This window comes from Telopea speciosissima, chromosome 7, assembly GCF_018873765.1.
Source record: "Telopea speciosissima isolate NSW1024214 ecotype Mountain lineage chromosome 7, Tspe_v1, whole genome shotgun sequence".
In the NCBI taxonomy this organism is placed as follows: Eukaryota; Viridiplantae; Streptophyta; class Magnoliopsida; order Proteales; family Proteaceae; genus Telopea; species Telopea speciosissima.
Window position 1 is genome coordinate 48,769,058 of NC_057922.1, and position 13,767 is coordinate 48,782,824.

Consider the following 13,767-nt stretch of genomic DNA (forward strand, 5'->3'; position numbering starts at 1 on the left):
CCAAGGACCATGATCCCTCCTAAGAGGGTAAACGGGTCAATAGGAAGCCGCCACCTAGAAAGGGTCTAGGGCCCTCAGATTTATCCCACGGATGGGGAGAGGCTATGATTCGATGGATAAGGTCGGGGTCTACCCAGATCAGCGGGTAAGTGTCAGGTTACGGACTGGGAAGGTGTTAGGCACCCAGTCCACCCGGATGAAGCCGGTCATCCTTCTTCTGACCACATGTTTGCATAAGCTAGCTTGCAATCCCTAAAGCTAGTTATTCTAAACCTAGGTCATCCTAAAACTAGGCACCTAAGGCTAGGCATCTATGTACACAGAGTTGCAACTTAAACCAAATTCCTAATTTATTCTAGGCAAGGCATGAAGTACTAAAAAGATTAATCTAATCAAGCATGGGATGGAAAGACTTACAATAAAACATGAAACATGGAACATCAAACAGGTTTCTAAGCATGCATTAACCGAAGATAAAACATTCCAAACATCCATGGGCTAGATGACGGGCTAGCCCAATTTCCGTTCCAAAGAGCGCACATCCACGTCCCCCAGGATCCCAACATATTATAACATTTCCACTCGAACCACTAGATGGCCATTCTCACTCCTCCGCACATGTTCTAATTCTACCCAAAATAGGTTTTAAAAATTCATTTGGAATCCCTTAAACCCAATCGAAATGAAATGAATTTGGGGGAGTGTATTCAATTAAATCCTAAATTGCAAGCGAAAACGCACTCATGGGCCCAAAGGAATGGGCCCAAACTCTCCACTCGATCCACATCAAGTTAATGGGTCAATGTCCAAACCAAAGCCAAAGTCAATTAGTTCTAAATCCAAATGGGCCTAAATTGGAAACACGGCCCATACCCGAAATCCCAACTAAACCAAATCCAAGTCTCATGATTTCAAGTCCAAGCCCATTTGCTAATCAAATGATTTATCAATATTGGGGGCCCAGTCTGAATCTAGGCCCAAAATAGATCTCATGGCCCATTATCCAAAAGCCCATGCCCATTCCCAATGTGCCGATTTAGATCTAAAATTGATCACTTTGGGCATCAAAATGAACCCCATGATTCAGCTAAATCCAAGACATGCCAAATTTGAGATTTGAAATTCTGCATTTTTCTAACCGAACTTGAAAAACCAGATTGGCTTAACCAAAGGGCCCATATCATGCATTACCCAACTCAAATCCTCATCACTCAAAGCATATATACTAATCAAAATGATTTTTAAGAGAAAACAAACTAATAAAAACTAGGATCATAGAATAATATACCGAAGCATTCTCTAACCTACGGATCCATGTCTTGTAATAACCCAAAATTAACTCAAAAGAAAATCAAGATAAACATTGGATAAACAGAATTTTGAGCCATTACAATCCTTGAATCCATGGTTTGAAGTGAACCAAACCATGTTCATATCTTTGGTAATCACCATTTTCAAAACACAAAAAAAAGCAAAGGAACAACAAATCACACATGATGACAACTATATACAAAGAGAGAACGAGTTGACTAGAAAGGGTTGGGGATCATGGTTTAGAATAAAACAAACAGAGCAAGTGATAGAAGTATGGGATGAAGCATACCAAACAGAGAGTGATTCATGCATGAGACAGGGGGTTGGGTCATGATAACAATGGCAGCAGAGAACTCTCAGATAAACAAAGTGAAAGTAAAAAAAGATTAAGGCAATTCACAGCAGACAAAAGCATCTCACAGGCTCAAGAATGGACAACAAAACTGAAAGAAATAGAATGAAGAAACAGGAATTTGATCACAGGAAACAGAAAAAATATAAAGAAAATAATTAAGATCAGAAGGTATACCTGAGGTCTTCTTGGAGCTCCCTAATGCTGCCGCAGTGTGCTCGAAGGGGAATGGATAGTTATTACAAACCAGGGATTAATATGGGGAAGGGATTATTACAAACCAGGAAAAACTAAACAACAGAAAAGAAACAAAGGAGATAATCGAAAATGAAAAAGAAAGGAAGAAGAGGGAAGAACGGCTGCTGCGTTTTCTCCTCTGGCTCAGGAGAAGCTCGGCTCCCTGTCTCAGTCTATCTCTCTCTCTGTTTTCTTATTTTCTCACTCCGTTTTTCTCTCATCCTTTCACTCTCTGTTTTTCTTTCTTTCTTCTGTTCTTTCCTTCCTTTCACTCCCTGGCTCTCTCCCTCTTTTCTCTCCGCTTTCCTCTCTTTTCTGTCTTGCTCCTATTCTCTCTGCAATTTTTTTTGATCCTCCGCTCTTTGTCTTTTTTTCCCTCCCAGGATGACGACTCCTCTTTTCTTTCTTTTCCTCTCTTTTTCTATTCTGCTAATTGTCTCTCGGATTTCCCCTCCTTTCTCTCCGTCCTTTCCAATGACGAGACCTTTCTTTTTTCGAAATCTTTTCTTTTGCCTTGCTGTCCCCTTTCTTTTCACTCTCCTCTCTTTTCTCTCTCCCCTCCTAGAGAATGACGGTCCTCCTAAATTAGAAGTATCTTTTTTCTGTTAAACCTCCTCCCCTTCCACTTTAGGGTTTAGGTGTTTTATCTTCTTACACCCACCTTTAGGTTTGGGCATCTTTTAAATTTTTTTCCCCCATTTTACCCCTTTCCTCTTTAAGCTTTTATAAATTTTTTGTTTTATCCATTCCCTTCTTAGATTTATTTCTTCTTTTGGTTTCCATTTTTTTATCCTCCCCTTTAAGGTTTTATTTTTTCTCTTTATTTTTATTTTTTTACCCTCCTTTTCATTTGGTTCCCTTTGGATGTCATGTAACACCTCCTTATGGACTTGGCACCAATGGGCCTTTCCATGGGCCGATTCCACACACTCCCTTCATTTATTTTTATTTATTATTTTTTGGTGTGTCTGAGACGAAGGTTGCCGGTCCTCTGCATGTCGTCATTGTCAGGGAGGGATGACAAAAATCAGGTGTCTACACCTAGGGTTTCTTCTATGTCTAATTTATGTTATTTAATGTCTATGTAGGGCTGTTTTCCCTCTCTTTGGTGAAGTCTGTGTTGGAGTTTGGATTCCTGTTGTCTAGTTAGTTCTCCAACTCAGGTAAGGGGATTTTGATTTTAATTTTGACGTATTTGTGATATTTAATTTCGGTTTGTTATGATTACCATGTCATGCATCATATTAATAACACTGATCATGTATTTTTGTTAGCTTTAACTTCTTTGCATTAGATGTGTTTGATATTGGGTTGCATTTCCATATTGCATTGCATTTATTACTTGATTCTTGGAATTTATTATGATGATGATGATGTTGGACAGAATTGATGTATTATCTATTATATGATTCATATGTCATCATGATAGTATGCATATGGTTAGGATTGGCATGAACCCAGTGCTACAATCCTTACCAACAGGGGTTGAAGTGTTGGATAATCCATGGCAGGTCTGAAGGGTTAATACCGGAATGTCATTCATTGTCCCAGGTCTGATGAGTACATACCGGAATGGGAACAATATTAGGGTTATCACTGGGGGTTCGTCGGGGCCTGATATGTATATTCCGGAACTGGCGGGTTCCCACCGTAGTAGAGTGGTATTCTTGGGAAGACTGATGAGTTAATTATGTGACTGGGAATATCATACCTACTACAGTAGCATTTATACCTCATGAGACCTAGACATTGATGTTAGTAGCATTCTTAGTTCTAGGTCATTCATCATGGACTATTTGTACTTGCTTGTGTGTTTCCCTTGCTGGGCTCGGTGGAGCTCACCCCTGTGGATATCCTTATTTTTTAGTTGACTCGGTTACTTTTGGTGGTGGATTTGTGGCGCTGGAGTACGAAGTGCATGATGCTTCGTGCGCTCGTGACGATTGCGCATTCTCTTGATCTTGGCCTGACAGTCCAGGCTATCTCTGCACTCTTTTGTGCTTATAAACACTTTTGTATAGTTATAGTATAGTTTCTTGTATAGTTATACTTTGCGGTACTTTTGAGAACTATATAACTGTAACACAAGCTTTATCCTTTATATAAATGAAATGTCACTCAGACTTCTCTTATTACTGATGTTACCTCTATTATTTAAATTGCTTCCGCTGCCTCTAATTACTGTATTTATGAGATATGTTTGTAAATAGGGTACTGCACTTGCGATCCTGGGAGATTGGTTGGATGTCAGAGACATCCAGTCACACTTGGCCCTTATGAACCGGGCCGGGGTGTGACAACTTTCAATTTGGCTTTTAAATTGTTAGTTAATAAAATAGAAGGAATGAAAATTTCGTAACGAATGAGTCCAATATTTCACCCCCTGCCTTTAGAAAATAATGAACTAATGATTAATTACTAAGCCCACTTTCCCACAATCATCTGCATTACAGTTGCCATGGAATTAGCTGACTAGGAGCATAATATTGAAAGCTGGATTAAACTCTGAGGAAATAGAACACTTAGGCAGCCTTTGGTATGCATTCCTGGAATGCATTCTAGGTCTGTTTCTCATTCTCGAATGATAAAATTAGTTGTTTTTATCATCCGAGAATGCAAAATCGACCCAGAATGTATACCAAACACAGCATTAGTAAAGGACAATACCTAACCAAATAGGGACTGATATGTGTAGGAGTAAAGGAAGAAGCCAAGATTTAGGTGAAAAGAAAAGTACTGATCTGTGTAGTAGTGAGGGAGAAGGAAGGGACGAACCAACCAAGATAAGAACTAAGAATGTTTACAGATGGAATCCAAACACTCAAAAAGCAGTTAGACTTTTTTTGTGTCTAAGAATCAAAACAGGAAGGAGGGGGAAGGTTATTTGTTTGCAGCATTACCTTCCTAGTTTGGTCTCTTTGATTTTTCTTGGTCTCATTGTTATTGTTGTCGTATATTATGACTATTTGCTTCTGGTTTTGTTCTACTTAAATTTTGTACTTCTGATTCTCTAACTTGTAATTTAATTTCTTCTAGGGGAGGATGTATTGTTTTCATAATAGGGAGAGAGAGAGAGAGAGAGAGAACTGTAAACATAAATAGGACCATGACACTGGCTTGATTCAATTTATCCCAAGGATGAAGAATCAAAATATTCATGTCTATTTTCTTTGAGATACATGAGATCGTGAGAATAGTTGTGTTCTTTTTTGGTAGAAAGGGATTTTACTGATAAGAAGCATGTGAACAGCCAGTAGCCTCCGACCTGCAAAGGTCAAGAAGCCACGGAGTGGAATCTGGCCAATCTATCAAACACATGATAGACAAGGCCCTCCTTGCCAGTGTATCTGCAATACAATTGATAACCTTTGGTACATAATGAAAAGAAATAGAAACAAAAGCAGCAAATGTCTTAACATCATTGATAATCATCACTGCTCCAAGAGGAGGCAATTTCTGTGAGTCCGTAAGGTACTGCTAAGCCTCCATACAATCTGTTTCCACTTGTAAATGAGTATAGTCTGCTTGCATTGCTAGTGAAAGTGCTAACCTGATGTAAAGGGCTTCTCCTTGGATACTAGAGGAAAATACTTGGGGGAGGGAGACTGCCTTAAGCATAACCCCTTCACAGTCCCTGAAAATCACCCCTAACCCCCTTGCGGTTGTACCTTGAGGTAAAGTAGCATCGCAATTCACCTTCTGAACGCCTAATGGTAGAGGACACCACCTTGATGAACCCGAGAAGATTAGGGTATTCGTCGAAGTTGCAGCAATGGAGGTAGGGAAGTTTGCTGTCTGGAACTCAAGGTAAGCCTTTCCTGCAACTATAATTACATCCAACACCGACCAGTCCTTTGTTTGAAAAACTTTGTCGGTCCTTGCTCTCCACAGGTACCAACATAGGAATGAGGCGTGGGAGAGGGATTGGCGAGCGGCCTTTTTATCTTGACGGAACAAAGAATCCCAGCTACCAAGCCAATCTGATAGCCTTGGTGCTCTATCAGTGGGTGGCGAGTAGGATAGGGGACTCCCAAACCAGATAGCCCTGGCAAATAGGCAATCAAAAAGCAAGTGATCAATAGTTTCAGATGCTGCACCACATCTGATACATGATGGATCAACAGGAATCTGTCGAGAGGAGAGGCCACTAGCAGTAGCAATGCCCTCATTACACGCTCTCCATATAAAGGCTGTTATCTTCGACAGTGACTGGATTGCCCAAACTCGTTTCCACATCCTCTCTGGAATATGATTCCAGGTATGCACCCGGGAAGAAGAAGATGCCAGTTGCTCTTTACACTCCTTGATATTGGACAATAGGTGGTAGACTGATTTAACCGAGAAAGTAACATCCTTTGAGGCCCCCCAAACTTGTTTATCTGCTGATGGAAACAAGCTAAGGGAGATCTCCTTGATAGCTTTGACGTCCGATGGGTGAAAGTGTTGGCGTAGTAGATCCATTCTCCAAGTGTGTGAGACCAAGTCTATGAGGTCAGCAACCCAAACTAAGTTGCAATCCGGTGGGCGAGAGTGTTGTATCTGGAACTTGGGTAGTGAAGGTACCCACTTATCTGTCCATATATTTACATTCAAGCCATCACCTATGCACCATATCAGATTTTCCATGAGCATCGTTCTTCCCTCCAGCAAGCTCCGCCAGCCCCAAGAAGGCTTACTTCCTAACTTCGCCTACAAAAAATCACATGGAGCCCCAAGCCGCCTTTGCCAACAGGGTCTGGTTTTGGAGCCTCGTGTCCTTGAAATCTAAGCCTCCTTGGTTCTTAGATTGGCATAACCATGATCAAGAAATCCAATGAAGTTTTGCACCTTTCTCAGAATCACCCCAATAAAAATTTGCAGCAGCTTTCCGGATTGCTTCATGGTGCGAAACAAGGAGGTTAAAATGGGACCCAGCATAATTTGACATTGGGGAAATAGCCGCCTTCAGAAGCACTTCTCTTCCTGCATGAGAGAGCAAAATTTTCTTCTAACCATTCAATTTACTTAGTGTTTTCTCCTTTACATCTTGAAACAAAAATTTCTTTGAGGCACCAAACTCGGTTGGCAAACCGAGATATTTAGAGGGTCCATCACCATAGGAGACCTTAAGCACCTTTGAAAACCACCTCTTAAATTTGAAGTGAGTATTAGGACTGAATGTAAGGCATAAGGGTAGCAATGAGAGATATTATTCTGTGGTTATTTGTTGTTCGTTATTATGTAGTTATTTTATTAGTCATGATGGGAAGTTATTATTAATGGATAATAGTGGAAGGAGAAGTTATAGGTATTTTACCACAAAAAAAAAAGTTATAGGGAGAAGTGGTGGAGTTACGTAACTATTTGTGTTCGTATATATAGAAGTATTGGATAAATAAAAGGAGACTTTGGAAAATTAAAACTAATCTTGAGTTTATCTTGAGAGAGGCCGGCTACCTCCCAACAAGCCAGACGCCATTGCTTCGTCTGTAATGCAAAACTCTATCCCAATTTTATCTCTCTTCCTCTCTTTCTATCTCTATTATTTCTCTTTTATTTTATTTTATTTTCAGATTATCTTGCACGTATTAGTTTGACAACAATTTGTACTACACCAATGTAAAGATTGGCATACATCTCAAGGTGTTTGTCAAGAAGACGGTGCATCATGACTATTTGAGATGAGAATTGTTTGTTCAACTGTTTTGATTGATTAATCTGAACAAATTTGAAAGAACATATTTTGTAAACTTGATTGACTGGGATCCTTGGAATGAAGGTTTTTCTATATGTTTTGGGATATTAAATCTCTTCACTATTTACTATTATTCCTTCTTAAGGTCTTTGGGACCTTGACCTGAAAAAACTTGTTATTTCAATGCCTTCTAACCCAGGTCCGTCTCGCTCATAAACCAAATTCAATAGTTCAAGCAACTACTCAGGTCGTTGGCCAAGTTGCCAAAGTAAAACACTGGCATTGGTAATTGTTGCGTCAAGAACTGTGCCGGAGCGACTTGTTCCTGCAATACAGAATTAGCAAGAGAGGCTCGGGCTATGCCGGTGTCTCCACTCCGATGCCTAAGTCAAAACTCTTAGCAACAGATAATGATAATAGAAACCAGATGATCATGGAAGGATGTTACCCCCATTATTTATAGATGACGGTGGGCAGAATCGTGCCCTAATAGGAATGTAGAGTCCTCGGTGTGGAGTGAGAGATTTTAGGAGCGTTTTTAGGGATAGCGTTGATCCCTTGATCCCCTTCGGGCCTTATTAGGCACCATATGGGCGATAATCTCGGGCCACGGTAGTTCATGGCAGGCTTTGCGCTAATCAGAGTGAAGTGTTCAGGTCGTCCCCTCCCGATATGGGTCAAGTCGGCCTCGCAAGGGAGTCAGCTTGGCGACTCCTCACAACGACACGAGGTCCGTCTTCATGTGTGCGCTCTGTAAGGCAATGTCCAATCTACGCCTTGCATTCATTATCAAGTTATATTCTTCCCTCGCCTTGCCTGAATTTCCCTTTAAAACTTCAAATCAGAGCAATGTATGTTGAGGAGTGAGAGGATTTGCACTCCCTTATTCCTTCCTTCCTTTAGTTTGATTCTTATTTCAATTTCATCTTCTGAATTTCTATTTCAAAAATTGTTTGGTTTGATTTTTACATTTTATTTCAGTGAAATATAAATCAAATGGAATAGAAATTTTGAAATAACTGAGGAACTGTTTCAATTTTGAAATTAATTTCACTGTTACTCTTTAATGAGCACATGGTTAATTTGATGGGTCAGGTAGTAATTTCATGAAAAATAAAAGACCTTCTCTTGATCATCACCACCACCACCACCCTTTCCTGGCCTTGACCCCACCCCACCCCACCCCTGCAACCACCACCCTCTCCCAAAAAAAAATATAAAGAATTTATTCTCAAAAATTGATACAACAAAAATAATTTCAATTTCTTGACCTAAAATTCATTTGTTGACTATTTTCATGTAATTAATCCATAATTGAAATAGCAATCATACCATATCTAAACTGAGTCTTGTGTATAGGGGATTTTAGGTTTCTTAGGGATCATGTTTCTGAAGCGAAGCCACTCGACAATTTCAAAACTTGTTGCCCTTTTCCAACCAAACGGTCTTCGAAAAGAATTTTGAATCCACTTCTACTGTTGGTCACTTTTGCTTCTTAGGTTTTTTGCACTCGGTTAGCACGGAAAAAATTTTGCTGCTACAAGTGCAGCAGGAATGTTCTTACTACAAGGCTGGCAACCAATGAAATGGAATAATTCACTTCCCCTTTGGGTTCATAAATACCCTCCTAGGTTTTAGTATTGTCTAAAATACCCTTTAAGATCTCATGTCCTTGACTGTCAGCCTTGTAGCAGGAACATTCCCGCTACACGTGTAGCTGCAAAATTTCATCCAGCATCTCAGCATAGTTTTTATAATAGGATTTAGCTTGGAAGAATTAGCCTTTATTTTCCTCCCCTTTCTTATTTTTTGTTTCTTAAAATCAGTTGCACATTTCTACTTTGTAAACTAATATGCTATTCTTAGAAATTAGTTGTAATTTACTAGTAAAGTCTGATCGTGAAATACACAAGTTTACATCAAATCACATCCCAATTTTCCAGTGCTTTTCTCTGTACTTGCAGACCAAGAAGGGACACCAACTGAGATTTTGGTCAGCCTAATCCAATTAATAAATGCCTAATTTATTTTAGGCACCCACCCATAGGGCAGCCGCGCAGGATGCGAGCGAATTGTTATCCTCTCCTGTCCGCTGCCAGGACAGGATCGTGTTGTCCCCTCACATGGGGGCGCAAAATGACAACTTAAACCCTTGCCAGAACACACTGCCCAGGCGAGGTTAAGTTGTCATTTTGCACCCCCATGTGAGGGGACAACACGATCCTGTCCGGGCAGCGGACAGGAGAGGAAAAAAATTCGTTGCAAGCCCGCTTGGTTGAGTAAGTCGGCCACTTACAGTGGCCATCCCCCTTGTGAGTTGTATTCCTATTTCAACCCCCTAACCCTAATTGTAAACTTGCAACATTGATTTCTCTCACTCTTAATCTTGTTCTCCAAGATACTAGTGTGTACTCTGTGGGATTCAATCAATTCCAGAAGATTTCTGGTGTAAAATTCTCCATAGAGAAGCCTTTCAAGATATTCAAAAAACAGATTTATTGATTGTGATGCTTGTAACCAAAAGCTTGGTTTTAGTTTCTTTTTTGCTGCATTCTCATCACGTTCAAGTAACACCCGAACTGTACCTATGAGATTCTAAATTTGTTTACAAAAACAAAAAGACTAGATGGTTATCACGTTTAGCCGAAGAACAAAACAAAAGAGGAAGGGAAAGCAGTTAATGTACCCTATGATATCTTTCTTGATTTTTTTTTTATAAAAACCAAGTTAGTGTTCAACATGTTGAATTAAATATTACTTAATGTTTTCAAACTTCATTTGTTAGAATAATGGAATCTTGAAAACAAAAGAGGAAGGGGAAAGCAGATGAAGCCTATGAGAAGGGAATGATTGCAAGCTTTACTACGAAGATGAGGTGGAAGGGTTGAAGACCTCCTGTTGGGCACAGGATAGGTTTTGATAAGGTCCAGCTTGGTCTTGCCCAATTCCAATTAGATCAAGATAATTGAGGTAGAAGTTGATGATGTTATTCATGGATTCCATGTTCCCATACTGACCACACACCTGATCCGCATAGAGAATATTCATTGTGGTTCCAAAGCCTGGAACCCGATTGGACAGCGTGTCGTTCTTGGTGGGTTTCCACTTGCCAACAAAGATTTGGTGGGCTGATGGCTGTTTCTTCTTCACTGAGTTCATCCACGTCCACATAGCTGCTTGGAATGCTATTGTGGCATTCTGTTCCAAGTATTCCGGATGGTTCAACAGATCCACCTTCAAACCATTCCCAATCATCCCATAGTTGTAGTTCCTGAACATCATCAGATGAATATACCAATTAATTCTTATTTTTCCAACTGCACTAGCTGGCACCTTTCATATAATTAATAGATTAATATGATGTTTCTAAAAAGAGGGAAAAACAAGAATCTTTCCCACATGCTTCCTTTAGGTGTCAACAATTGCCACGTGGTAAATCAGATGGAGCCAAAATTTTGTCGACGGATAGATGATTCCTAGGTCACCCGCTTATATCAAGTTTCAATACAAAATGGAGTTTAGCACGTGACAAAATAGAGCTTTGAAAATCCAAGGATATGGAATACTATATAGTAGAAGCATACCGTAGGTGTGGAATTAAAATCCTCTGCAATACCCGGCGGGGCGGTAGTGCACATCCGACGGCACAGCAAAGGCCATGTGTGCCACGTGAGCTCTGCTGTGTCGTCGGATGCGCACTGCCACCCCGCCAGTACTGTAGGTGTGCATAGATACACATGGAGACGCATACTTATACACGAGAGGGTAATGCGTGGTGTATGCTAGCGCCACCCTATGTCTATCTCCTCCCACAATAAGGGGTAATACATCATTTCATAAGAGGGAGGAGAGAAATAGACATAGGGAAGCACTACCATTTATGCTACGCAGCTTGGCAATGTTCTTCTCCCCTTTATAATTAGGCTATTAATCCAAAACATGACCTATCTATCCAATGGTCAGAGTAACCATATCATTAGTCCTAACGAAAAAAGGGCATGTAGAAAAGGTTCCCGACACTGGTGTGAAAGAACCATTTTTCCTAACTTCGAGTATATGATTAAAACAAAAATAATTGAAAAATCAAAGGAAAAAATCTATACATGATGAGCCATATGATTGAGATAAATCATTAAACTTAAACAGTTGACCTATCAGGATGATCCTAAAGTCTATGGAAATAGGCAAGAAACAAAGCATACCAGTAGACAGGCAAGGCACCCCGACCATAGTACTCAGCTCCAGGGGCACAGGGATAGATGTAGCTGGAAGCACAGTAGGACTGGCTTGGGCTCATTTCATGGCTGTAGCACAGCCCCCAAGCATAAGGTCCCCCAGGGGCAGCCGCATAACCACCTGAAATCAAACAATATATATGAACCTTGAAACCAAACAATATAGGGATTCTTTAACAAATGATGAATGATTCAATGAGATGAATTGATACTCAACAGGATGTCTGGCTGCCGACATGGGCAAGAAATGCGGCGACCTCCTTCATCTGCATATCCTTTCCACCGGTGGTGCCGAAGCCAAGGGGTTGGAATAAGGAGGAGGCAGTAATGAAGGATTGGTAATCCCAAAAGCCAACTGCTTGAGCTATTGGTGAGTTACGCTTGGGGAAGAAATTGTCAAACTGGTCCGCATCGAAGAATTCCGATATGGTCATGTTACAGCAATAGATTGATTTCTTGCACTCTGATCCTTTAGTGCACTCTTCCTTCTCCCCATTCACATTACCACAAATTGATGCTGCAGCCACCACTGCTACAATAGCCATCACCAACACTTTTCTGGGTCTGCTACTCATCCTTTTAGTTCTATTCTAATATATTGCACTGCAACCTGAAATAGCTAAAAGAAATGAATGAACCAAATACAAAATAGATAACAAATCAAGAAAGAAAAAAATTCAAATCTAAAAGAATAAGAAATGATGCAAGGTTCAAACTGACAGTAAATAAAGTGCAAGGATTGAGAAGATAATCTACAACAGAAGCAACAAGTAGGGGGAGGAATGAAAACAAAATGAGATCCTCCTTCACATTTGTAATGGCATGGCAGAGAAGCTCTATTTCTGGTAAATAATATTAAAACAAACCTGACTTATTCTCTCCTTCACATCTTGGTTCTTGTCAACCAGCCACTACAGCTATTTGGTGGTGTGGCATGACTTATTCTCTCTTGTTTAATATAGACAGTTGCAATGCCTTGTTCAGAGATAGTTTATGTGAAGAAGCACTATATAGCCAGTCAATGAGTTTAAATGATCAAATTTGTAGCATAATCATTCAAATAAAGAATACTCAACCCCTTAAGTAACTGATATTTAATTAGAGGCAAAGGTTTTCTAAATAGCCTAAATATCTGCCATGTGGTTGATCCGATGGAGACCCAAATTTTGTGGACAGGTAGACTTTGCCTACATGTCACGTTTCAGCCCAAACGGAGTTCCTTTAGTGGCAAAATATATCTAGGGACTACGGAAGGTGCATGGCCATACATGGATGGTTGAAAAAACTACAAAGATACATGCCCAATACATGAAAGAGTATTTGATTGAATTAGGCTTTAGAATTTGACAAGTGGCTAATTCAAACTTAGACTCATCTATCCAATAGTCAAAATCGCCACATCATCCTACCACGTGGCTCAAAAAAATGTACCATGGGCTGTGAAAACAAAACTATCCTTTTAATAAGGACTGTCACTCGGTGCAATGGTACAAGTTTTTTCATAGGATAATTGTTCTTTGTTAATGTTAATTTTTCAAAAATTTTTTTAATACAAGGAGAGCATAAGAAGAAAATGACTTGGGAATAGATAACCCAATTAGCTCTCATATAGACTAGTCAAACTAGCTTAATTTCTTGTTGGATTGTATAAATATAAATATTAGTAATTCTATAATCTATATCCTATCCATTGTTTATTTATTTAATATTAATTTTTTTGGTCTTGAGTTTGGTAGTTGTTATAGATTATCTTATTAGTTACCATGTCTTTGTTTCCAAAGTCAAAAAAAGACCTTATTGTTATCTTTGTCATAATAATCTAGTTTATCTCAGAGACTGAAACAGGGAAGCTCCAACAGCTTATCTACCAGCAAAAGACATATCCCTATCTTAGTTAAACACAAAAACTAAGCAATATGGTTTACTCAATCACCTCCCAACTAATATGCTAATAT

The 13,767-nt window shown here is 39.7% G+C and overlaps 1 protein-coding gene across 1 annotated transcript; it reads right to left on the reverse strand.

Moving 5' to 3' along the window:
• Positions 1-10,422: 10,422 nt before the first annotated feature.
• LOC122666939 (chitinase-like protein 1) lies at positions 10,423-12,431 on the reverse strand. The gene is made up of 3 exons (XM_043863056.1): positions 12,030-12,431; positions 11,780-11,933; positions 10,423-10,848 (listed from the first exon to the last, which is right to left on the reverse strand). Exons 1-3 carry the CDS (start codon positions 12,385-12,387, stop codon positions 10,440-10,442), a joined length of 921 nt encoding a protein of 306 aa, XP_043718991.1. The 5' UTR covers positions 12,388-12,431; the 3' UTR covers positions 10,423-10,439.
• Between the last annotated feature and the right edge of the window lie 1,336 nt (positions 12,432-13,767).